The sequence below is a fragment of the Crocodylus siamensis genome, chromosome 8 (assembly GCF_052110815.1).
Source record: "Crocodylus siamensis isolate JL-2025a chromosome 8, ASM5211081v1, whole genome shotgun sequence".
Taxonomy (NCBI): Eukaryota; Metazoa; Chordata; order Crocodylia; family Crocodylidae; genus Crocodylus; species Crocodylus siamensis.
Genome location: NC_143402.1, coordinates 44571146 through 44597806, shown reverse-complemented (window position 1 = coordinate 44597806; position 26661 = coordinate 44571146). Strand labels below are relative to the sequence as shown.

The following is a 26661-nucleotide window of genomic DNA, read 5'->3' as shown; positions in this document are numbered from 1 at the left end:
ATCAGTTTTTCATCAGCCCAAAGGAACGCTCTGCCTAGCATGATGCAGGACAGTCAGGGTGAAGGTGAGTTTATACCCGTCATCAGTATAGACCTTGTAAAGGAGCACCTTGAGAGGTTGGACACTGGTCCTGACAGACTGCACCCCTGAGTACAGGGGTGACGTGTAGGGGGGGCATGCGGATGCATGTGCACCCCCTGAGTGTGGCAGTGCACCCCCTGCAAGCAGTCACCACTCACCACCCTGCTGCCCACACTGCCAGCGGCATATGCGAGCAGTCCATGATTGCCGGTGGTGGCTGCAGGTGGTTGCCGTTCATGCCCGAGTACTTAAGAAGCTGGCCGGCATCATGGCCTAGCCACTGTCAAAGATATTCAAAAACTCGTGGCACTCAGGTGAAGTACTTGAAGACTGGAAGAAAGCCAATGTGGTGCCCATCTTCAAGAAAGGAAGGAAAGTAGATTCAGGGAACTACAGGCCAATCAGCTTGACCTCAATCTCTGGAAAGACTCTAGAAAAAAATATCAGAGACCATTCTCGACAAGCTGGCTTGCATCCATAGAAGCTTCTCAAGCAAATCTCAGGCTGTCATCCTCCCCCTGTACTCGGCCTTGGTGAGGCCACAGCTGGAGTACTGCATCCAATTCTGGGCTCCACCATTCAAGAAGGATGTGGAGAAGCTTGAGAGAGTCCAGAGAAGAACCATGCACATGATCAGAAGGCAGGAGAATAGGCCTTATGATGAGAGGCTGAGAGCCTTGGCGACTCTTCAGCCTGGAAAAGCACAGGCTCAGGGGTGACCTAGTGGCTGCCTACAAGTACATAAGGGGCATCAAGATCTGGGGCGACATCCGTTCACCAGAGCGCCCTAAGGGATGACAAGGGCCAACAGTCACAAACTTCTCCAAGACCATTTTAGGCTGGACATAAGGAAAAACTTCTTTACTGTCCAAGCCCCCAAGGCCTGGAATAGACTCCCTCCAGAGGTGGTGCAAGCACCTACTCTGGACTCTTTTAAGAAACGTTTGGACGCTTATCTTGCTGGGATCCTTTGACTGTAGCTGACTTCCTGTCCCTGGGGCAGGGGGCTGGACCCAATGATCTTCCGAGGTCCCTTCCACCCCTAATGTTTATGAAATCAATGAAATTTCAGGATGCTGCTGCATCTCCCTCCTGGATGTTAAGATGTCCTCCAAAGTCTCCCTTTTCCTACATGCATGTAATGAACACAGTTCCATCCACACAGAACTGAGGACCATGTCTGAACTCACTTGGCAGTGGCCATTGGAAATGGGCCCCATTCTGGCCCTCTCCTGCCCACACTGGCCAGCAAAATTCATATGGTCAAACTGTTCAATCTGAGGCTTTGTCTGTATGAGGCAGTTGTACCAGTTTGACCAAAAGTGTAAATACAAATTTACCAAATCACTGCAAACTCCTGTGTGGATGGTTTAATTTCAGTTTAGCTCAAGACCAATAGAGACAAGTTTCAGGTAAACAGAAATAAGTCTCTCCAAAATAGTCTCCATGGGGGAGTCTGCACTGGTTTAACAAGATTAATTTAAAAACACTTTAAGGGAAAGCGATGCCATTTCCCATATAGACAAAGAGTTCACAGCTCCCTACATAACTTGACTCTAGTCCAGTGCACACAGATCTTTAGTGACAGTGGGATTTGGGCAAGAGACCATACACCTCTAAGAGGAGTCATACTGAGCCCTTGTCTCTTCCTTCCCCCTTTCAGACCTCTGTTTCTCTCTGCAAGCTCATTACATCCAGAACTGTGTGGATTTTCTAAAGACTGCTCTTTCTATCAGGACAACCTAACAAGTTATACCCTGATCTGCTGGGGGACTCTGGGTGAGTCCCATTCTCTGCCTTTGTTGCCAATTTCCCCAGCCAGTTTTCATTAAACTGTAAGCTCTTTGGAGCAGAAACCCTGTGCTGCTATGGGTATGTACAATTGCAAGCACAACAGGGCCCAGAGCTCAGTGGGGGTCTCTGTGTACTATAAGCATACAAATAAAAATCCCAAGAATATTTAAATATTCTTGCTACTGATTGCTACTAAGCCCATATAAGTATCACCTCTGAAAAACTGATTCCAGACTGATTTACCACAATCCTGTCATCCTGTTCCGCCCTGATGTATGGCCCCAGGATTCCCAAGTGCTCATCAAGTTCTCCACGAGGCAGAAGCTGAGTGAAAGATTCATCCAGATACTCTCGGAAAACAACCTTCCGGTACTGCTTTACAGCCTTCCTCCAGTGAGTCCTGGGAACCCTGCAAGAAAGAGGGAGGTCAGGCCAGTCCTGACATTGCCCTGTGTGAAGACTGCAGTCAAAGACACTAAGCGGAAGGCCTGGTGCAGAGACATCTGAGTATGGGTGTGTCTGCACATGCATGAGATCCAGAAGCAATTTATTCATGAGTAAAATACTCGCGAGTAAGTGCTCCCGGGCAGGCATCTACACGTGTAGGGAAGTGGAAGCAGATTTGCAAAGTGCTCTTCCTGAGGTCCTGCAATGGTTCCCTGCTGCTGCCAAAGGGAGCTCTACGGTCCCTGGGTGCTAGCCCAGGGGTTGGCAGGAAGCACAGGGCCAAGAGACAGCTATCTCCTGGCCAGGACTGGGACATTGCTCCCTGCTGGCAGGGTGGGGACAATGTTCCCCTGCCTCAGCAGCAGCGAGCTCCCAGTCCCAGCTCCCTGACTGGATTCCCTGCTCAGCTGGGGCTCACTACTAGCTGCCCCACCAGTGGATTGGGGCAGGGGGCTGGGACCTGCCCCACTCTCGCAGCTCTTTCCAAACCCTGTGCCTCGATTGCCCAGTAGGGGCACAGAGCTGGGACCTGCCCCTAACCAGGATAGTTCCCAGCTCCTGCTCTGCGATTGTGGGACAGGAGCTGGAGAGCCTGTTTCCCATGCAGCTCCGTGATCATGGAGCTGGGTTAGGAACAGGCTGTGGTCCCTGGAGATAAGAATCCCCAAGCACCAGCCCTGCAGTCATGGAGCTTGCACTGGGAGATAAGGATCTCCTAGCTCCCTGCTCCCTGATCATAATGGCAAAGCAGGGCCTGGGAAATAAGGATCTCCTAACCCCCGCTCCTCGATTGCAACCTCAGGGTGGGGAGCAGGGGTCTTGAATCTCCCTGCTGCCATGGTAGAAGGACATATTCCCCACTTGGGCTCCAGTGGCAGAGCCCACCCCAGCAGGAGACAACTGCCAGGGGCAGAGAGCAATCTTCCACCCCCTGGTGGCTGACTGACTGGGAGCAGATTTGCTCCCAGTCAGGCATCTACATGAGCGCTACTGCACAGTTAGTAATCACAAGTAAATTTGTTACTTGTATTTGCAGATAGCAAATTTACTTGCAGTTAGCATGGTTTACTGCACAGTAAGCATGTGCACATGTAGATGCACATCCTTACTGTGCAGTAAACTATGCTACTTTGCTGTAAAGCGTCTTTTGTAGATGCACCCTATGTAATCTAATGCGCAGGGCTGAATCTCCACCCTAGCCTTCAGTGCAGGTCCCATCCTTCCATTAACTCCTTTAATGTGTGCCTCCACCAGGATTTTGCTATTAATGGGCTTTCCTTGTTTGACCAGATAATTTGCAGTCAGTCAAGGAGCACCAGTAGGTTTTCACTGGGTTTTAAGCAGCAAAGCACAAGGTGATTGTGCAACTGAGAGATCTATAGGGACACAATAGCTGCTGGGACACTTTTGGTTTGTCCTCATTCTCAGGCAAAGGGCATGAACATTTAAAAGGACTCTGGCCTTTACTAGCTTCTCTAGCTTCTTAGTTTTTAATGTCCATAATCACTTATGGAAAATTCCTGGTATGGCAGCATCCAAGCATATGGGAAGAGGATGTGAATGAGATTGCTGTATCATAATCTCAAGCCTGCTAGGGTTACCATATTTCCAGGTCCAACAAAGAGGACACCTGTAAGGGGGGGGAGGGAGGAACGGGCAGGGTGAATATGATGGGGTGGGGGCAGTGGTGCCCTGCCCCTGCTCATTGTGTTGCCCCTCACTGACAAGCCACATGCCCCCCCATCCCTGCTGCTGTCCCTCACTCTGGACCCACTGACCCCTGCCAGTGCCCTTCATTCCCAAAGAGCAGTACCCTGCCCCCAACCCCTTGCTGGTGCCCCTGACTCCCAACCCGCAGCCCCCTGGCACCGCCAGTGCCCTGCACACCCAACCCACAGTCACCTGTCCTGTCCCCCGTGCCCCTCACTCCTGATCCACAGCCCCTGCCCCCTTGCTGGTGCCCCTCACTCCCAACCTGCAGCCCCCTGCCCTGGTTCCCAGCCCTGCTGGTGCCCCTCACACCCAACCCATAGACCCCTGTCCCCCAGCCCGGCCGGTGCCCCTCACTCCTGACCTGCAGCCCCTTGACACTACCAGTGCCCTGCACATCCAACCCACAGTCACATGTCCCATCCCCCATGCCCCTCACTCCTGATCTGCAGCCCCTGCCCCCCTGCCAATGCCCCTCACTCCCAACCTCCAGCCCCCTGCCCTGCCCTCCAGCCCTGCCAGCCTCCCACACTCCGGACCTGCTGCCTCTGCCCCCAGCCCAGCCCTGCTCCTTACTCTCTTTCTCTCCCCACTCTCTCACTGGCTTGCCTGAGCCCACACAGGCAGCATGTGACCTTCAACAACCAATCACCTTGTCCGCTACTCCCAGCCTGAAGCGGCCTGTCTGGGACAGCAGAAAACCCAGACATTTGCTCTTTTTTCAAAAACCCACCTGGACGCAGCACAGGGGTCCAAAAAAGAGGACATGTCCGGGAAAACCCAGACATATGGTAACCCGTGGCCCCACGATCACCACAGCACCCTTACAGCACATGGCATGTAAGCTGTTCCATGCAGGATTTTCCTTTCTGGGCCCTCAATGGTATGGAGGGACTGTCAAGTGGGACTAACTAAAGAATAGCACAATGTTTTCATTTTCTCAGGATACTTCCATATTCTGTAGGAGGCCTACCTGGGGCTTCAACTCCTGACCTCTATCTGCCAAGGCAAATAGTAGCACAAGCTACTTGATAGGGCTAGTTACAGCTGGGCAGTGAGATCAAGGGTCCACAGCCAAGGAAGTTCTAAGCTCATTGATGAAACTGAAGCAGGGCAGGAGATTGCAGGGCATTGCTTGGCTCAGGGAGGAAGCTCAAGGGCTGAGGGATAAGAGAAAAATGTGACTCTATTGTGGTGGAAGGGAATCAGTGCTTAAAGAAGTTCCATCTGCGGTGGGACTGTATATCTATGACATGGTGGGGTCTGTGGAGACTGAAGGAACCTAATCGTTCTTTTGCCTTATTCATCCAAGCTGCTTTGAACAGAAAAAGCAATCATTTGGGTAGAAGGAATGTATAGGATAGGCGAATGTGATTGGTAAAACATACCTTGCTTTTAGAAAGTGCTGAGGTCTTTGATTCCCATATTCCCACACCACCTCAACTGCTGCAATGAAATACTGCCGGGCTTTGCCTTGGAAGGAGCGTAGATCCTGGTATTCCTCATCATAGATGTCAAAATCTACATTTTGTTCATTGTTGCTGTAATCATCGTAGTCTGCTTTTTCCTTTTGAGATCTAGCAGTATCAGACTTTGCCATATAGTTTAAGCCAGCAATCTCTCCAGGACTTTCAGACCTAGCAGTCAAGCTACTCTGCTTTATTTCATCAGTGCTTTCCACAATTCCCTGTGCCTCATCTATCCCTGGTGCCTCCTCCTTCCTGTCTGAGGAGGAAGTGAACTCTTCCCCATTAAACACCTGATTTTTTTTCTGGCTGTCTTTTGACTCCCATTGATCCTCTTTAATGGTCTCATTTATAGTTCTATCTCCAGAGGGAAGTAGATTATTTTCTGTGGAGACTTGTTGTGCATGGATTTCTACAGCATGTTTTGTTGCTGAACTCCATCTAGACTCATTCCCTAATCCATGGTCCTTAATACTGTTAGATTCAAGTCCCTGCTGCGGTTTGCTGATAGTCATATCTTCCCTTAACTTAAGCTGCCTGAAAGCGCTCACCTCTTCATCCATAAGCCTTTTTTGGTTGTGCTGCAAACTCAAAGGGGTCTCCTGATCATTGGCCGTTCTGTGCTGCATTTCACTTCCTTTAGACATCTCATCTCTACTATTTTGCCCTACAACTTGCAGTGAGATGGGATTCATCATCCTGGTTTGCTCTCTAGCCAATGCAGTGGACTTTGTTCCTGACTCAGGTCCCACCTCTTCTCTTTTGCTAGTGTTCTCACTTGAATTTGCAGGAATCATAGCAGTTTCCTCTTCCTCTGACTCGTCTACTTCCACAAAGGTGCTCTCTCTTCTGAAAGCTATATTCCTATCTTGATTGCCATGGTGTTCCTCTAATGTTCTTGGTTCATGACTACTGGTAAAGTACAGCATGGCATCAGAGTGGGTGGGGCTTGCAAAAGCAGTCCTGATATAGCCAGTGGAGCTATCAGTGTTAGTTGCTCTATGGTCTCTCATTGTTGTGTCTTCTATGGATAATCTTTCAGTGGAGGGGGTTCCCCTGTGCTCATAGTCCACTTTAGTACCAGTGTCTCCAAACACAGCTCTCGTTCTCTGCATATTTTTGTCAGGGCTCTGCCTTCCCTCCCATGCTCTGGCTTTATTGTCTAGCTCTTGCTGTAGCTGCATCTTTTCCAGCAAAACCTGAAATGACCTCAGGGACTGTGTTTTTTTATGAGTGCTACACAAAAGAGAGTATTGATTGCAGGTCTTAGAAGTGGCCTTGTTCACTAGGTTTTCAGTGGTCCAGTGATCTGAGTCAAGCTCCATTACATCACTGTTATGGATTACATTTTTTGTGTCAGATGAATTGACTTCTGAGAAGCCTGTGCCATTTATCAAGCGTTCTAGTTCTGATGGAGGAACATTCCCAGTGGGATAAATGTTCTCATTTGAAGAGCTGGTTTTTGGGATCCTTGAGTCATTTGTTGGCTCATCTAATTGTTCTGCTATGCTATCACGTTTCTGAAATGTCTCTTCACTGTTCAGTAAAGGGAGCCTCATATTTTTGCCCATCATATTTGCTTTGTGTAAAGCAATATTTTTTATTTCAGATAGATCCTTCCTTTCTGTAGCATCTTTAAACTTTGCTGGCAATATTAAATCATTAGTTTCCTGTGTTGTAACATATCTGTTGTCAAGAATTTCACTGCTGTCCAAAAAATTTGTTTCTGGAAACCTTGTATCATTGGCAGATTCATTCAATTCTAGCCTCATGCCATTTTCTGCAGAAAAGTTGTCCTTACTACTTGAACGCCTTTGATTTTGTGTAGATCTATTCTGTCCTAGTGGTGTAATAATCCTTGTTTTATCATCCAGTGATCCATTTTCCATCAGCCTCATCTCTGCTATGCCATCTAATGACAAGTTGGTTCTACCAAGAAGAAAATCTTTCTTATGAAATACAGGTTTCCTTTTAATTCCTTTTTCACTTGAATATTTCTTTAAATGTGATGATACTACAGTCTTTTCAACAAATACCTTTCCATTTGTAGATGATATGTTCTCTTGAAGCATGAGATCATGTGCTGAGCTATTTAACTTTGGTACAGAAGCATTCACTTCTTGAGAAGTTTCATACAGATCCAACAAAACCGTTTCTTGAGGACTTGCATACTTTTCTAAACTAGAATCTAGTTGTGTTGATGTACCAGTGTTTTTAAGAAATGTCTTTCCAACATTAATGTAGGTCATAACATGAATACTTGTATCATCTGTTGACTTGTCTGATGGTGCTGATGTGCTAATCTCTAAAGAGGAGTTTGTATTAATTATGGAAGTACTTTTTGTGTAATCTGATGACCTGTGTAATTTTAATGATGCTTTAATACTATTTTCCAGAGACAATTCTTTATCTAATGAAGACCTTTCCTGAAATCCAGAATCACGCTCTAATTCATCCTGTTGCAGTGAGTTACCATTCTTCTGAATAGAAGTATCAGCAGCACTTAAGGAAATGGATTCGTGAAGGGCCATCCTGTGTGCTGATTCCTTTACCTGTCTTAAATTAACATTCCCTTTTGGAAACACTTCCAGTTTGGCTAATAGTGTGGTTGGTTGAAATGCCGCATTCTCTACTGACTTTTGTAACTCCAAGTTCTCTTTAACCATTTCTCCTACTGGATTTAGTCTATGTGTTTGGAAGAGAGTATCTCCTTCTTTATAAGGACCAGTTGTTGCTGAGCTTTTATTAAGATCATTTGTTTTACGTATACTTGTAGAGTTTTCTTCAAGAAGAGGATCCTCAGATCTTTGATCTGAGATTACTATTTTTGATAGTTCTTCTTCTTCTAGGAAGGAATCATAGGATACTGGCTCAGAGTTGGTCTCTTGTAGGGAAAACATGGAAATGCTGTGCTGATCTGGGCTCCTCTCTGAAAATACTGATGTGATATTGGAAGGGGTATCCATGGAATCCCTCCAACTGCTTTGCAGGCTGTTGAATTTGAGGGGCTGGCTAGGTTTTCTCAAGCAGGGTGTTAGCTGGTAGTTGAGCTTCTCTGTTTCATTTTCAGAAGAAATGTTATTCTGATGCTTCCTCAGACAAGGCCTATTATGCCGTCTCTTTCTCTTGGAGAAGCCCCTGGGTTGAAAGACATTGTCATCTATCTGATCATCATAATCTCCCTCATTGTAATACAGATCAGAATCAGGGTTACAATTAGAGACTGTGAACTTTGCCTGCATTCCTCTGTCTCTAAATTCAGGATTCAGACATCCCAGCATCCATACACCTGTCTCAGGAAAGGAAGAAAGAACAGAGTTAATCCAACACACCAGGAAATCTGGAGTGTTAGTATTGCTATGGTAACTTGTTAGGAAGTCCCTCTTCAGCAAATCCTATCTTCCCTCTGCAATAAGCTAACTACATTCTTATTTCTATAACAAGCTGGACTAACAGGGTATGTATGTCTCCACATAGTGTGACATTTCTGGAAGTATTAGGATTAACCCTGACAGGGGTCTTTGATTACTTTAATGGTGCATAACATAACTAATGACTTGAATACATTTACCTGGTATGTCTCCACAATGATGTTTACAGAGTATAACCATGAAGTAGTGAATACAATAAATACAACTTAAATTTGATTTACTGTCCTAGGCAATTCTGAATGACAAGACTTGACATAAGGACAATAATCATATTCTGGATTTAGCTGTTGCTTTCTAATAAAGAATCACCATTCTTGCAAAGAGATGTGCTATTTGTTCTTTTTACGACTGTAGGGAAGCAAGATTGGGGAAGCTGAAGTGGCAGAAACAGGAAACTATTTCCCAGCTATTGCAGTGGCAGGGCACTAGCAGTGACCTCACCTTCCCTGACGTTACCTATGGCATGCTGTGCTCAGTGTTTCTGGTTCTGTGCCTTGTAGTTATGTGTAAGGGTTTGAAATGGGAATTTTGTAAAACTTTGGGTAAGTGGTTGCCTGCAAATTCAGGGGATTAGATTCAATGGACCATGAGTCCTCTTCAAGTCTACATTTCTGTCAGGGTATGACTGGGATATAGGTAGTCAAGGCATGACCCAAAAGAATCACAACTTAGGGCATCAGGAACATGTGATGTCAGGGAAGAAAGGGTCAGAGTCAGGGGCAGGCTACTTGATAAGCCAAGGTCTACAAGGAACTGAGACATAGGCAGTCAACCTGGGTAGAACCACAAGCTAGGAGGAGCTAAGAACAAGAAACAGAGATCCAGACCATTGTCATAAGCCAAGGAGTCCAAAGCAGGCAACCATGGCTGTATGGGACCAGGACATGGGTGACTGCCATAAGTGAGAAGCCAGCTGTCAGAGAACAGGGGTACAGGCTGGAGTCTGGAAGCACAAGGGGTCTTGGCTGGAGTCAGGAACAAGGAGTCAGCAGGTGGGAATCAGGAATGAGGATAGAGCCAGGAAGCCAATAAGCAAGACCTAGGGAACAAAACAGCAGGAACAAATAAGCAGGCCTGGAGAGCTAGGAACAAACAGGCAGGACCCTGGGAATGGTAACCTAGGGATCAAAAGGTAGGAACCAGAAAACTAAGAGCAAGGAGTCAAAAGTCCAAGGCTAGATAGAGAAGCAGACAGCCAACCCCATGCAGACAACTGGGGCCAGCTGGGGGTAGTTAGGTCTCTGGTAGCCAGGCTCACTCAGTAACCAGGGCCAGCTGGGGGCAATTTAGTCTATGTGCTGCCCTGGATCCTAGAAGTTCTTATGTACCTAAGGACATACAAGAGCACGGGTTGAAGTCAAGTCTCCTGACTCCTTGCTGCTATCCAGTCACCTTGTGCTGTCTGAGCCTAACCTAGTCCATGGAGCAACAGAGGCCTTTGGTCTCCAGGGCTGCCAGTGAGGCTGGTTGGGAAGAGCCTCTGTGACTCTGGGGCCTTTTCCAGCGCCTTGTCCATTAATGCATCTGGACAGAGCTCTTCGGAGTAGTATCCAGTGATTCCTTGGACTTCTTCACAGGAGAATAGATATTGTCAAAGCTTCTCTGCTCAGTCTCCTCTTCTGAATTCTGTGTTTTTACTTTGTGCCCTGCCCTGCAGTCCTCTCTCCACAACTGATTTTCTTGATATCAACAGCAAGCCATAGGCACAGCATGGCATTCACTATCATGGGACTTACTGAATTTGTGATTGCCTGATTTTCACAGACAACATGAAATCCGGCAGGCTCCATGAAAAAAGGCAGGCTCTGTGAAAAATGGCAAGCTTTGTGATCCGTGTTGCCAAGTCTCAAGAGAAAAAAAGTGGCACTGCCTTTAAAAAACGCCCAAAACAAGCCCAAGAAGTTCTGGATCACACTGTCACCACTGCGAGATCCCAGCCCGGCCCCAGAGCCCCACCCTGCCCTGCCACATGCCCTGCCAGCACTGCTGGGGCTGGTCTCCATGGAAACCCCAGCCCCACACTATCATAGGGGGGCTGCTGCTGGGGTCTCCATGAAAATCAGCCCGAGCCATGAGAGCAGGGGCTGCTGGGAAATGAAGTCCAGCTGCCAACCAGATCTGCCATTTTGCGCCCCCCACCAATATACATCAACACAAGTCAGTCACCAAAAACACTCCTACAACCATTTTTAAACTATAACTTTTTTTAAGTCACCTATTACAAAAAAGCCCACAATAAGCGACCTCAAATAAAACAAGCCCAAAAAACCACAATCCGTGACTCAAAAAATTAAAGCAACTTTTAAAAAAACAAGCCCAATTCCACTTATTATAAGTGAAGTTGGTAACTTTGTCTGTGATGTTGGCAGGCTTCCTGAAAAAAAAAAAACCTACTGAAAATAAAATACTGGCTCCCCAAAGAGGTCCGATTGGCTGAGAGGGCTGCCTGTCATGCAGCCCCCAACCCTTTCCACCAATCGGTGGTGAAGGGTGGGGCCATACGACAGACAGCCCTCATAACTAATCAATGGCAAGGGTGGAACTGCTGGGGCCCCTCAGCCAATCATAGGTTCGGGGGACTGGGGCCTAATCATTTGCCTCTATTTGGGAACACCACTAAAATGTCCAGTGATGACAGCAGCTATTTTTCGCCTCCCTCTGTACTAACCACCCAGCTAGCTAGATCAGTTCTTCGCAGTAGTGTTCAGGCGTGGTCAACTCTTGTGTAATGCAGCCAGACACTGAAAGCTTGTTCTGCTGATGTCAACTGAGTCCTCGTGGGGTAGCTGTGGTCAGAAGAGGAGCTTATCTTGAGCCAGCAGAAAAGTGCTGTCAGCTGAGAGTTGGCAAATTAATGTCAATCTCTTAATAAACCTGATGGTTATTTTCCTAGTTGAGCCCTACACCTGAGTCTTCTAAGATGTACCATATATCTACCAGCTACACACATTAACTTATGAAATACCTATACCTACTAACCTTTCTTTTCCAAGTCCATGATAATAGTTTCCCCAGAAAATGGGAAGAGGGTGAGAGTGTCTTCATAGACCATGTTACGTTTGAAGGTGTTCCCAGAGAAGAAAACAGAGAGGAAGTCTGTCTGTGCACCAACACTTAAGACATACCAGTATACTACTTGGTTCAGGCAAAGGTTGAGGTTTAGGTTGTCAAAGACGTAACCGTTAATAGCTGGAAGAAACATAGGGTGTGAAATGTTACACAGAAGTCTTAGTCTTATATAGTAGCTAAACTTTAATTAGCTGGCATGACAGAACAAACAAGACTTCAGATCAATGGATGCCACAAGCAGCAATATCTTGTTAACATCATGAGTGACTGTTGCCTCCTGAGTCTGGGGGGGCACCCTCAGAAAACACCAACAGCAGCAGCCCTGTCAAGGGGGTCACCAGCCCTGCTGACAGCATTAGTGTTGGCCGTTGGGGGGGGCACCAGCCCCATTGAGGGAGGCATGTGCACCCCTGTGCTCCCCCTACCAGTCGCCTCTGGTTAACATTCTTCTTGTAGAAGAGTCCAAATCACAAGAGAGATTGACAGCTGTTTTTGGGACTCCAAGAAATTTCTCCTAAAAGACCCCCAGATCAGGACATAGGACACCCACTTGAACCTCTGTTCCAATGTCTGGCCAATCCTGTCTTCTCCCTCTGTCCTCCCCATATAACTTCCATCCCTGGTTACTCACTGTGCATAACATTCGAAGCATAGAATTCAGGATCCTGAGTATTCACATGGGCTGCATCTGTGCAGAACCGCTGTATGTTCTCTGCCAGGTACCAGCTCCGGTTTTCATCAATGACAGAAAACAGCAAAAAATTTGCCTCATCTGATAACATCTGGAAATGACAAAGGAGCCTGTTCATAGCCTAGGATGGTTCTGGTTAGGTTGGAGACAGAGCGCCAAAGGTCATGTGTGTGTGTATGTGTGTGTGTGTGTATTTGGTCAAACTCACACCAAGAACTTCATGGTAGGTAGGCAATAGGCATGTGCAAAGCAGCTAGTATTTGCTTTGCATTTGGATTTGGTGATTCAGGGGACAGTGATTTGATTTGGTGATTCAAATCATTGTCCCAAATCATCCCAAATCAATCCGGCTGAATCTGATTCAGAGATTCAGCCACTGCTGAACTGGTCAAATCTCTGAATCAAATGAGCCCCATCCCCTGCCCACTCTCCCAGCCCCGTCAAACACTGCCCCACCCAGCCCCAGTGTCCCGACTCTTTAAAAAAAATTTTTAAAAGCCCTGTACTTACCAGCTGCTGCCAGGAGGGGGGAGAGCTGTGCTGCCCCACACTGCCCTGCACTGAGTGGGGGGAGGAGGGGTTCTACCATAAGCTCCCAGGGGCCCCAACACCCACTGCAGCAGCCAGTGAGTGTGGGGCATTTTTTTTTTTAAAGCATCAGGACACTGGGGCCGGTTGGGGCAGCCGTTGATGGGACTGAGAGAGCTGGCAGAGGTCAGTGGGCGCTCAGTGGGGCTGGGGGAGCAAGCAGGGAATGGGGCCTGGTGGGTGTCCTCTCACGGTCCCCTCCCCACTCCTCCAGCCCCCCCACCCTACCCCCTACTTACTGGCATGGAGTCTGGGTCCAGCTCCCTGCGGCAGCAAGTAGGGACTGTCCGAATCGCCGAATCTTTCTCCGAATCTTTTCCAAATTGATTCAGAGGCTTCAGATTGATTCAGAACTTTTTATTGGTCTCCTGATTTGATTCAGATTCAGAGATTCGGCCACTGAATCAGGCCAAATCTCCTCCGAATCAAATCAGCACCTGAAGCTTCGCACAGCCCTAGTAGGCAAGTGTTCTACAAAGTGGGTCTGGAGAATGTGCTTAGGCTGGGATTACAGAATCCAGAGCAAGTCAGGCCTTGCCAGGCTGAGTGTGTCCCAGACTGAAGCTACCCCATGCTCACATTAAAACCCATCCCCTTAGAAACAAAGTCACAATGTTGCACCACAAATATTCTGTCCTGCAAAACAGAATATCTGTGCAGAGGACAGGAGGTAACAAACGTCCTGTGGCCTTTGGTTACAGCTCATATCAGTAATTACTTGAAACCCTCCCTTTATAATGACAGAGGTTAGACTGAAAGGAAGGGACCCACCTGATTGCCTCTTTGATCCATTGTTTTTTTATAGCAGATCAGAAGAGGCCCAATCAGCCCCGAGGCTATATCTCGTTCTGGGTTGATGGAGCTGTAGTAGAAACGGGTGAGGCAGAGAGGGTCTGAGCTGGCTGGTCCATCCTCCATTGTCACTTTCCAGCTGTATGTGAATGACTGGCCAGGTGGAATGGATATATCCTTCACATCTTTCTCTGGCAAAAGACAACCCCAAGAACAGATGCATTAGGTTTGGGCACCAAACTTAGTGAGGAACCAACTTCACAAAGAGTGAACAATAATAAATCAAACAAGCATCCCACAGAGCCAACCTGTCCCAGAAGCAGCAGGGCTGAAATTTCATGATGGGTATCAGGGCACTTCGTATCTCATGGAAAACACCTGATCCTGTGACATTTCCAGGCCAAGGGCATGAACCAAGAAAACATCTCTATTCAGGAAGGGCACTGAGCGCATGTGCTTACATCTCACTGAAATCAAGGGATATGTCTAGCTTGAAATTAATGGCGTGACTCCAGTACATATAGGTGTACCAATACTAATCTTAATCAAGGTAACACAATAAAATTAGCAGTGCTGACACAGGGGCATGAATATAAAGCCAGGGTTGCTATTCTATATTGAGGCCAGTGCCACTGTCTTCACTGGTATTGTCACTTGTAGCTGGCTAGATGAAAGCCAGCAAAGATACCTACCCAGGATACAATCACACTTCATAGTGCTGTGTAGACATACAGTGGATGCTGATGACTCTGAAACTCATGCTAAGCTTGGGCCTACTCACAAAAATACAGAATACTGATGCTAACTGCATATTGCAAGAGGATGCGAAGTCATGGGTAGACCATCTAAGAAGGAATAATGAAGTATCTCTTCCAGCTTATCTTGCTATATTCAGAATGATTTCAAGCAGACTCTTAGTTGTCTGGTGTGTTACCATATGAAATGTCTATCCTTGATTAATTAGCATGGTAAAAATTTATTTTGCGACGAACTCGTGTTTATGTGCAGGAAGAGACATTCTCCCTATGTAATAGATGTCTCCTCCTGATTTAGTATGTTTTTCTGGGCTGTTAATCAGTTTCTTGATATGTTTCAAACTAAATAACCTCTTGTTACCCAAGAAGGTAACTCATTTAAATTAAAAATTTCTGATAACCAGTAACCAGCAGGTTTTTCCTGTCAATTACTGCTTGGGACTCTCTCTTGATTTACACAACTAAACGAATGCTTTGGAGATGCTAAACTAAGGGTATAAAAAGGCAGTAAAACAGCAAACAGCGCATGCTTCAAGAGTGAGAAATCTGACACCAGTTGCTAATGCACCCAACTTACTCGAGAATTTGAAGAGAAACAGACCACCTCTTCATCACCTGTTTGGTGAGAAATCATCACCTTATAGATTCATAGATTCATAGATGCTAGGGTCGGAAGGGACCTCAATAGATCATCGAGTCCGACCCCCTGCATAAGCAGGAAAGAGTGCTGGGCCTACATTACCCCAGCTAGATACACATCTAGCCTTCGCTTGAAGACCCCCAGGGTAGGGGAGAGCACCACCTCCCTTGGGAGCCCGTTCCAGACCTTGGCCACTCGAACTGTGAAGAAGTTCCTCCTAATATCCAATCTAAATCTGCTCTCTTCTAGCGTGTGGCCATTATTTCTTGTAACCCCCGGGGGGGCCTTGGTGAATAAATACTCACCAATTCCCTTCTGTGCCCCCCTGATGAACTTATAGGCAGCCACCAGGTCGCCTCTCAACCTTCTCTTGCAGAGGCTGAAAAGGTCCAGTTTCTCTAGTCTCTCCTCGTAGGGCTTGGCCTGCAGGCCCTTAACCATACGAGTGGCCCTTCTCTGGACCCTCTCCAGATTATCCGCATCCTTCGTGAAGTGCGGCGCCCAGAATTGCACTCAGTACTCCAGCTGCGGTCTGACCAGCGCCCGATAGAGGGGAAGTATCACCTCCTTGGACCTATTTGTCATGCATCTGCTGATGCATGATAAAGTGCCATTGGCTTTTCTGATGGTTTCGTCACACTGTCGACTCATGTTCATCTTGGAGTCCACTAGGACTCCAAGATCCCTTTCCACTTCCGTGCCACCCAGCAGGTCATTTCCTAGGCTGTAGGTGTGCTGGACATTTTTCCTCCCTAGATGCAGCACTTTGCATTTCTCCTTGTTGAACTGCATTCTGTTGTTTTCTGCCCACTTGTCTAACCTGTCCAGGTCTGCTTGCAGCTGCTCCCTGCCCTCCGGCGTGTCCACTTCGCCCCATAGCTTAGTGTCATCTGCAAACTTGGACAGAGTACATTTCACTCCCTCATCCAAGTCGCTGATGAAGACATTAAAGAGTATCGGTCCAAGGACCGAGCCCTGCGGGACCCCACTGCCCACACCCTTCCAGGTCGAAACCGACCCATCCACCACGATTCTCTGGGTGCAACCCTCCAGCCAATTCTCCACCCACCGGACTGTGCAGTCATCCAAGTCACAGCCCCTTAACTTGTTCACCAGTATGGGGTGGGATACCGTATCAAAGGCCTTCCTGAAGTCCAAGTATACGACATCCACCCCTCCTCCTGCGTCGAGGTGTTTTGTAACCTGGTCATAAAAAAAGACTAGATTGGTCAGGCACAATCTGCCTGCCACGAACCCATGCTGGTTTCCCCTCAGCATAACTTGCCCTGCCGGGCTCTCACAAATGTGAGCCTTGATAATTTTTTCAAAGACTTTGCCAAGGATGGAGGTGAGACTAACTGGCCTATAGCTTATAGTTAATCACTGGACTTTGATTTGGTTTGGGCTCACTTGACTCGATTTTAAATACTTGTAGTAAATAAAGCCTTTCATAGATTTCATAGGCATTAGGACTGGAAGGGACCTCGGAAGATCATCGAGTCCAGCCCCCCGCCCAAAGGGCAGGAAGTCAGCTGGGGTCATAGGATCCCAGCAAGATAAGCATCCAATTTGCTCTTGAAGGTGTTCAATGTAGGTGCTTGAACCACCCCCTGATGGCAGGCTGTGCCAGACCTCGGGGGCTCAGACAGTAAAGAAATTCTTTCTTATGTCCAGCCTGAAACAGTCTTGTAGTAGTTTATGACCATTCGATCTCGTCATCCCTTGGGGCGCTCTTGTGAACAAATGTTCCCCCAGATACTGGTGGTCACCCCTGATAAACTTATAGGTGGCCATCAGATCACCCCTGAGCCTGCGATTTTCCAGGCTAAAGAGCCCCATGGCTCTCAGCCTCTCATCGTAAGGTCTGTTTTCTTGACCTCTGATCATGCGCGTGGCTCTTCTCTGGACTCTCCCAAGCTTCTCCACATCCTTTCTAAATTGTGGAGCCCAAAACTGGATGCAGGACTCCAGCTGCAGCCTCACCAAGGCCGAGTACAAGGGGAGAATGATGTCCTGGGATTTGCTTGAGGAGCATCTATGGATGCAAGCCACCGTTTTGGTCACTTTACTAGCCGCAGCATCGCATTACAGACTCATGTTCATCTTGTGGTCAATGATGACCCCTAAGTCTCTTTCTGCCGTAGTGCTAGCCAGCGTAGTACTGCCAAGCCTATAAGGATGCTGCAGGTTTTGCTTCCCAAGGTGGAGAACCTTGCATTTTTTGGTGTTAAACACCATCAGGTTCTCTTTCGCCCATTTGCTGAGCCTGTCCAGGTCAGCCTGGATCACCCACCTGTCTTCTGGCGTGGATGCTTTGCCCCAAAGTTTGGTGTCATTGGCAAACTTGGCCAGTCCACTTCTGACTCCAATGTCCACATCATTAATGAAGGTGTTGAACAATATGGGTCCAAAGACAGAGCCTTGGGGGACCCCACTGGTCACAGGACACCATGATGAGTGACTTCCATCTATTACTCCGACCACAGAGCCAATTTTCCAGCCAGTGGATCGTGGTGGACCCAAGGCCACAATTGGCCAGTTTTGCCAAGAGGTAATCATGGGATACCAGATCAAAGGCTTTTCTGAAGTCAAGATTTATGACATCAATCTCTTCTCCCTTGTCCAGGTGATAGGTCACCTGGTCGTAGAAGGAAATGAGATTGGTCAAGCAAGACCTACCCGCAACAAACAGTGCGGGCTGTCCCTCAGGATGTTGGCATCAGCCAGTCCATTAAGGATGGCCTCTTTAATAAACTTTTCTAAGATCTTCCCTGGGATAGAAGTCAGGCTGATGGGCCTATAGTTATCCAGATCCACTTTCCTCCCTTTCTTGAAGATCAGCACCACATTGGCCTTCTTCCAGTCTTCGGGCACTTCACCAGAGCACCAGGAGTTTTCAAAGGTCCATGCCAGGGGCTGGGCTATGATGCTCGCCAGCTCCTTGAGTACCCTGGGGTGCAGATTGTCAGGGCCGGCTGACTTGAAGGTATCCAGCCTCTCAAAGTGTTCCTTTACAAGGTCACCATTGATGGAGGGCAGGGGATCTCCCTCACCCAGACCTCCCTGTCCTGTAGCGGGCATGGGCATCCCATGGAACTGATGAAAGACCAACACAGAGTACCCATTTAATAGGTTGGCTTTTTCCTGGGCGTCAGTTGTCCCATATGGTTCAGCAGGGGTCCCATGTTGCCCTTGCTTTTCCTCCGGCTCCCCACATATCTGAAAAAGGACTTTTTATTGTCCTTGATGCTCAAAGCTAGTTGGAGTTCAGTTGCAGCCTTGGCTTTCCTGGTTTGCTCCCTGCAGGACCGGACCGGTGCAGAATAATCCTCCTTGGAGGTGAATCCCATCCTCCACACTTTGTAGGCCCTTCTTTTTAGCCTCAGGAGGTCTGCTAGGTCCTTGGAGAGCCAGGGGGGCTGCTGTGTCCTCTTGCTGCCTTTCCTCCAAGATGGAATAGATTTAGCTTGTGCATTGAGGATCGCTCCCTTGAGCAGCAACCACTCTTCTTGAACTCCCCTCTCCCTGGGGCCATGGTCCCTTAGGGCCTCACTGACAAGCCTCCTTAGCTTGTTAAAGTTGGCTTTCCTGAAGTCAAGAACTTCTGTGTTGCTGACTGACTTGCCAGCTTTACGGCGGATGGTGAAGGTGATCAGCTCGTGGTCGCTGTCACCCAGCTTCCCATCGATCACTAGGTCACCGATTAGGTCATCCCCAGTAGCCGGTACCAGGTTGAGCAGCGCTTTGCCTCTTGTTGGCCCATAGACTTTTTGAGTCAGGTAGAGGTCATCCACACACGAGAGGAATCTTTGCGACCACTCGGATTTTGCTGAGTAATCCTCCCACGAGATGTCCAGGTAATTGAAGTCACTCATGACAACCACGGTCCTGGAGCATGCAGCCTCAGCCAGTTCCTGGGCGAACTCCTGGTCAAGCTCAGGACTTTGGGCGGGAGGTCTGTAGTAGACTCACACTGTTGTGTCCCCGTACCGTGTTCCCCACAGATTTTAACCCAGAGGGTCTCCAGTCATCCACCCTGGTCACCAACATCAGCTTGCAGGGATGCGTAGCTTTCGTTAACATAGAGAGCTACACCCCCGCCCCTTTTATCTACACAATCTCTCCTGTAGAGGGTATAGCCGTCTATACCCATGGTCCAGTCATGGGTAGAGTCCCACCAGGTCTCCGTTATTCCTGGTTTATGACACCATAATTATTTGCATTGAGCAGGAGGACGAGCTCCTCCTGCTTGTTCCCCAAGCTCCTGACATTTGTGTACAGGCAGGCAAGTGTCCCCTTGGGGGCTCTTGCCTTGATCACAGGTTGTACCAGGGCTGGGGCAGGGGTGGGCTCTCTTAAGTGCCTTGGCCTGGTGGCTTTCCAAGGGCTGCTCAGCAGGCAAGCAGTAGTGGTAGTCCCCCCATGCCCCAATGGGCTTAGTTAAAAGCCTGGTGGAGCAGGTCAGCCAGTCTGGCTGAGAAGAGCCTCCTCCCCAGGGGAGAGAGGTGGAGGCCCTCACTTCCCAGCAGCTCACTGCCTCTTTTGCCAAAGAGCGGGCTGTGGTCATGGAAGCCAAAGTCTTCCCGATGACACCAGCGCCTCAGTCTTTGGTTGACTACATGGATCCTCCTCTCCCTCAGCCCATACCCCGAGACTTCAAGGATCAAAGAGAACACCACCTGTGTTCCCAGACTCTTTAGCCCCGCTCCCAAATCCCTGTAGCACCTCATGACCCAACTGGGAGTGCTCCGAGCTGTGTCACTGGTGCCCACATGAATAAGGAGCATAGGATAGTGGTCTGTAGGCTGGAGAAGCTTAGGGATCCTCTCCACAATGTCTCGGATGCGGGCCCCCAGGAAACAGCAGACTTCCCGGGCTAAGGGGTCGGGGTGGCAGATTGCCCCCTCAGTCCCCCTCAGGATGGAGTCTCCCACAACAAACACCTTACGTTTTATCTTGGGGAGAGTGGGGGCAGTAGCTGCAGTTGAGCCTGTGTTGCCTGCAGGAGCTGGCAACTCAGCGGGCTCTGCTGGAGCAGAAGGAGGTGCGTACCTGTTGCTAAGCTCCGGCGGGGCAGGGACCTTGGTGCGGTGGGCCTTAAGACCTTTGACCACCTTGGTTCATGCCCCTGGCTGGACAGAGCGGGAGTCCCGAAGTCCTCCTTGGTCCTGGAGGAAGACTGTGGTCCAGTCTCTGGCTCCCAAGGTAGAAGGGCCTGGCAGCAGGAGTAAATCTCCTGCTCACAGTCCCTGATGGCATGCAGTCTCTGGACTGTGGCCTGGAGCTCCTCCAGCTGGCACACCAGAGACACCAAAAGGGAACAGACCCCACAAGGGGAAGTGACCATGCTCCCGGGCCCCAGAGCCTGAAAAAGGGACAGGCAGCCCACGCAGCCGAGAGCCAGGGTCTCTGTCTGCGTGGAGCCCAGAACCATGGGCTCCATCTGGGTGGCTGTCTCTGAGGTGCCGGGGGGGGGGCCACAGAGCCCGAGGGGACCCGAGGGGTGCAGCACATGCCCAACCATGTCATGCCTCTGGTAGGCTGGCTATGGCTGGGACTATCTACCTGGGGGTTTCGCAGGCAGAGTCTCGGGCCCTCCCGTGCACCCTCCTGCACGAACTCCATGCTAACTCATGCGCCAGCAGACAACCATGCCTGTTTGCACAGCCTGTTCGCACAGCTCCGGTCACGTGGCTCCCTGGGGGGCTGGGCCAAGTAGGAGCCTGGGTGGGGCTTGACCCGACCCGGCTCCACTCAGGCGCCTCCTCCCATTCACTCAGGGGTTAACCTCCTCCCACCATGGGCCTCGCTGTGCTGAGGGTCAGCGGGGGGCTCTGTCACTCATCCAACAAGGTGTCGTGTCAATCCCTGGACTAGTCCGGAATCCTTGGTTTTTATTTGCTAACAATGCATCTACACAAAATGCTTTACCATACAGCTGACTAACTGACTGTGCAGTAAAGTGTCACTGTCTACATGTGTACATGCTTACTGCACAGTAAATTAATCTACTGCACAGTTAATTTGCTACCTGCATTTGCAAGTAGCAAATTAACTGTGACATAGTTACTGTACAGTAGTGCACATGTAGATGCCAACTGGGAGCAAATCTGCTCTCAGTTAGCCCCACCACCAGAGGGCTACTCTCAGCCTAGCCCCAGGGCCATAGGGCTTAGAATTTCTCCAACCCCATGGCTGGGGGATGGCTCTCTTTCCTGCCTCTGATGCCTTTTCTCTGTCTCATCACTGACCCTGTCCAGCTCAGAGCAATGTAGGCCCTACTTCACAGTGGCTTTCCACTCGCAGTGGTCCAAAGCAGCTGATTCCCAGTGTTGGCCATCGACATACAACTCACAACGGGTTTTCTTGCAGACATCAGCAAAACAGAGTTTGGGCTGTCCAAGTTGATGTTTGCCAGTGGGCTGTCCAAGTTGATGTTTGCCAAGTTCATGTTTGCCAGCTCATCATAGAGTATGTACTTGGGGATTCAGCCATCACTCATATGATTTACATGTCCTAATCAATGGAGGCATCTGTCTCAGGAGCATGAACATACTAGGTGTGTCTACACAAGACACTAAAGGCACAGTAGACTAATTCGACTGCATATTAGCATAGGGGCAAAACCCATGCTAATGAGCTAATGTGCAGTCGAATTAGTCTATTGTGCATTAGCTTAAAAAAAAAGCATGCATCAGCACTAATGCACCTGTAATTACAATGCATTAATGAACATGTAGACGTGCCCAGTGGGTATCTTGGCCCATTCCAGGACAGTGAAGTTGGAGATGTTGTCACTCCATGTTATGCCCAGGGTAGGGCTAGGATTCAGAGTGACCTAGGCAAATTGGATTCGGCCAAAAGAAATCTTATGAGGTTCAACAGACACAAGTGCAAAGTCCTGCACTTAGGACAGAACAATCCCATGCATTGATACAGGCTGATGACTGACTGGCTAGGTAGCAGCTCTGCAGAAAAAGACCTACGGGTTACAGTGGACAGTAAGCTGAATATGAGCGAACAGTGTGCCCTTGTTGCCAAGAAGGCCAATAGCATACTGTGCTGCAGTGGTAGGAGTGTTGCCAGCAGGGCAAGGGAAGTGATTATTAGGAGTTTGCAAAATGGGCCTTTTTCAATTCGGATTTGGCCCAAATCAGGGATGGTGATTTGATCACTGCCCCTGATTCAATTCAGCCAAATCCAAATCTGATGATTTGATGCTGATTTGGAGAATTAGCAATTTGGCCATAGACACAGCTTTAAATGTTTTTTCTATATACCTCAAGGTATCAGGTATAGCTTGTGAATGCTGCGATGCTGGGGCAGATGGAGCATCGCACAGGAGCACAGGGCTCCCCCATTCCCCACCCCGGCTCGGTGATTACCTGCAGGAGGACCCCAGGTGTCCCTGCAGACCCAGGAGGCACCAGTCGTCGAGCCGGGGGAGCGCAGGGGGGGCCCCCAGCACACTCCCCAGCAGACCTAGAAGTGGACTGGAAGTGCTTCTGGTCCACTTCCGGGTCTGCTGCTGAGTGTGCTGGGGACCCCACTACGCTCCAATGGGATGCTCCATCTGCTGTACCATCAAAACATTCATGAGCTGCCTGGTACTTTGAGGTATGTAGAAAAAACATTTAAAGCTGTGCCTATGTCCAACTAGCCAAATCTTTTCGAATCTCTCCAAATCGATTCAGAGGGTTCCGATTCAATTCAGAGAGATAAAAGGGTCTCCTGATTCGATTCGATTCAGATTCGAGATTTGGCCACCGAATCAGGCCAAATCTCTGCTGAATCAAATCAGGGACTGAAGTGTCACACAGCTCTAGTGGCCCCTAAAAAAATGTGGAAAATTAATATTTCTCTGCCTTTGGTTCCTGTCAAAAACGACAGGAACCAAGGGCAGTAGGGCCCAGGGGAATCCCAGAGGGCTCCAACAACAGCAAGGCCAGCCCCGCCCCACCCCACCCCACATCTGGAAGCCCCAGGTGGGGTTTCTGGGCTGGGAGTACATGGCTGCCCTGGCATGGGAAGCTCAGGTAAGGGGAGGAGAGACCCCAGGCAAGAAAGGAGCATGGGGTGGGGGGGAAGCAGCCCCTCTTCATGCATGCCCGGTGCCCTGTGCTGCAGCTGCTTGCAGCCCACATGGGGCTGCCTGTGCCTGCTCCGAACAGCCCCATGCAGGCTGCGAGCACCTGCAGCAGGGAGTGCTGGCCATGGGATGGGGGAGGAGCCACTTCCCCCTCCCCCCCCCCCGTGCTCAGCTTTTCCCTGGGCTTCTTCCCTGTGCAGAGAAAAGCAGCCCCTCCCCGCTGCATGGCCGGTGCCCCACGCTGCATGTGCTCACAGCCTGTGCAGGGCTGTCCAGAGCAGGCACAGGCAGCCCCAGGCAGGCTGCAAGCGACTGCAGCATGGGGTGCCGGCCATGGGGTGGGGAGAGGCTGGTCTCTCTCCCCCCTCTGCGCTCCGCAGCATGTTGTAAACTGGCCCCACTGCCAGGCTGGGTTGGGGCTGTGCGCTGCCCCCCGCCTGTACCACAGATCTGAGGGGGCACTGGGTGTGAGCAGGTGGGGAGCCAGTGGGGGCACGGGGCCCGCACCAGTGTCCCGGGGCCAGTGCCAGTGGGGCCCAGAGCAGGGTAGCAAGAGTTTGGGGTCTCAGTCAGCAGGGCTCTATGGAGCAGGGCCAGCTCCCTGCCTCCCTGCTGGTGCAGCCCAGCCTGGATCCACAGACCCCTGCTGGCCCGCGCCCCGCTTTGGGTCCCACCGGTACTGGCCCTGGGACATTGGTCCCAAGACATTGGGACATTGGTCCCAAGATGGTGACCAGGGGGCGGGGCACCTGTCAAGGAGTGGGGAACCTGTCAAGGGGCGGGGCTACTCATGTGGCCCTCGACAGCCTGCCAAAACTGGGTAAGCGGCCATCCGCTCAAAATAATTGCCCACCCCTGAGCTAAACTGTTCTCAGTGGTGGCAGATGACAGAACAAGGGGCAATGGTCTCAAGTTGCAACACGAGAAATTTAAGTTAGATATTAGGAAGAATTTTCTCACTTGGAGAGTAGTAAAACACTGGAACAGGTTACCCAGAGACGTTGTAGACTCTCCATCCTTGGAGGTTTTTAATACTTGGCTAGACAAAGCCTTGGGTGGGATGATCTAATTGGGGATGGTCCTGCTTTGAGCAAGGGGTTGGACTAGATGACCTTCTGAAGTCTTTTCCAACCCTAATTTTCTATTATTCTATACGACACAGGCATCTAAGATAGAAACTGTTCAGTTTTCGTTGTTCCTTGGCATAAGGCGTCCACGTTTCACTGCCATACAATAGAGAGCTAAGTACGCAAGTACTGTAGACAGACATCTTTGTCAAGTGAGCACTCTGTTTTTCCAAATTCTCTTTTGAAATTTAGCCATAGTGTTGCTTGCATTTCCAATGCGAGCATTAATTTTGGCTTCCAGACCAAGATTTTGCAAGATAGTGGAGCCCAAGTAAATTTTTCAACCACTTCCAACCACTTAGTCAGTAAATACAATGCCAATAAATGCCCAGAGCAATTTCTCTCTGCAAGGAGGGCACAGCCCAAATTGCTCAAAAAGCATGGGTATTGACTGATGAATCACCCTTAAATCATGACGTTGTAATACCTAGTACCTTCCACCAAAGCATTCTCCCCAGTTTACAAGTAGGAAGAGTGAGTCACTAAGCAGGAAACTCAGTTGCCCAAAGAGACAGCGTGGTGCTGTCAGATGTGAAACTCACAGAAAGTGCCATGAGTTACAGCGCCCCTCTCCCCCCTAATTCAAAAGACGTCTGCTTTTGGGTCAGAGGGGGGAGGGGTTCATGCTATACTTTGGAGCTGATCCAGGAGGAGCTATTTGCTTGCAGCCTCTCTCCCCTAGCCCCCACCCCGCTCCCAGCACTGGTGCTGTCTACAGGATGGGAGCGGGAAAAAGATAGGGGAGGAAGCTCCAGGCTGGGATTGCCCAGCCTGAGCTGGAGGTGGGGCATGTATTGGTGCTCCCAGACCCAAGGTGGGGGGCTGCAATACACATGCCCCCTCTCCAGCTGAGACTGGGCAAACCTCAGCCCAGAGCTCCATCCCACTCCCTTCCTGCAGACAGCACTGGGGGCAGGGCTGGGCTAATGAAGGCACTCTGCTTTGGAGCTCCTTCATCTGAACCTTCATTACATTGGTTAATTTATCACATGATCAGGCACTTTTTAATGCAGCTATGCATTTCCATCAGGACATGGCAGTAGAGCTCTTTCAAAGACAAATGTCACATCTGTCAGAGCCCAGTGAGTCAGTGGCTAAGTCAGGAACAGAGCAGCATGTGGCTAAGTCAGGAACAGGTCTCCTGAAATAAAGAATTGAAGAAGTTTTGCAAAATGGAATTAGTTCTGTGCACATAAAATTGTTCCTCTGTTAAAGGAAGTTCTGCCAATCCCCGCTACCAGAACCAGAGGCACTTGTTTCCATACACTGAACTGCCCTTCAATAGTTTTAATTCTTAAGCAGGTGACACTAAATTAGAGAGAGGAAGGAAAAGAGGATGCATAATGCAAAATGGTTTCTAAACAGCAAAAATCTCCCACACATCTCCAGGAGGTGGCAGCAACAGTATTTGGGAGAAGAGCTGGTAACCTAGCAACCCCAGAGAGGAAAAACTAGCAGCCTCAACAGGAAAATGAGCTCAATCACAAGGAACACCCCAAGATAAACGGGAGGAAGAGAGAGCTCAAGGAAGGACAAATGTGACCAGCTCACAAACTGTGACGGACATAGAAGGGATGTTTTTCTTCCTGTGGCTTATTCTGCTAATACCATGTAGGGCCCAGTCATACCTCGTACAGTGGCGCTGACTTTAATTTCACCCTGGTTTTATATCACTGGCTTCTATGTGGTTCCTCCTAATTTACATATATGTAACTGGGAGAAAATCAGGTCCACTGAGAAGCACATTATCCCATAAGCAGTCCTATGCACTTCTGTGCTACTCTCTCAGTATAAGGGGCAGAACTGGTCTCACAATGGTATGTGAAGGTAAGAGAAAACAGAGGGATGGTGATGATGGTGGTGATGATGGTGGTGATGATAAAAGTTATTATTTAAAGTGCTTCAAATAGAAGACTGAGGGAGTTAGGAATTGTGAGTTGGTCCCTCAGTTAGATATCAGTTAAAAGTCAGTGTTGGAGAG

General features: G+C 49.1%; 1 protein-coding gene across 1 annotated transcript in view; it reads right to left on the bottom strand.

Annotated features, from left to right (window-relative positions):
* The window catches only part of F8 (coagulation factor VIII), a 98926-nt gene that overhangs the window by 31019 nt on the left and 41246 nt on the right, over positions 1 to 26661 (bottom strand). Inside the window, exons 12-16 of the mRNA XM_090060562.1 lie at positions 14049 to 14260; positions 12630 to 12780; positions 11909 to 12118; positions 5421 to 8787; positions 2119 to 2284 (exon numbers count right to left, since the gene is read on the bottom strand). Of these exons, the coding sequence (XP_089916688.1) occupies positions 2119 to 2284; positions 5421 to 8787; positions 11909 to 12118; positions 12630 to 12780; positions 14049 to 14260 (4106 nt within the window). The remainder of the gene's footprint in view (positions 1 to 2118; positions 2285 to 5420; positions 8788 to 11908; positions 12119 to 12629; positions 12781 to 14048; positions 14261 to 26661) is intronic.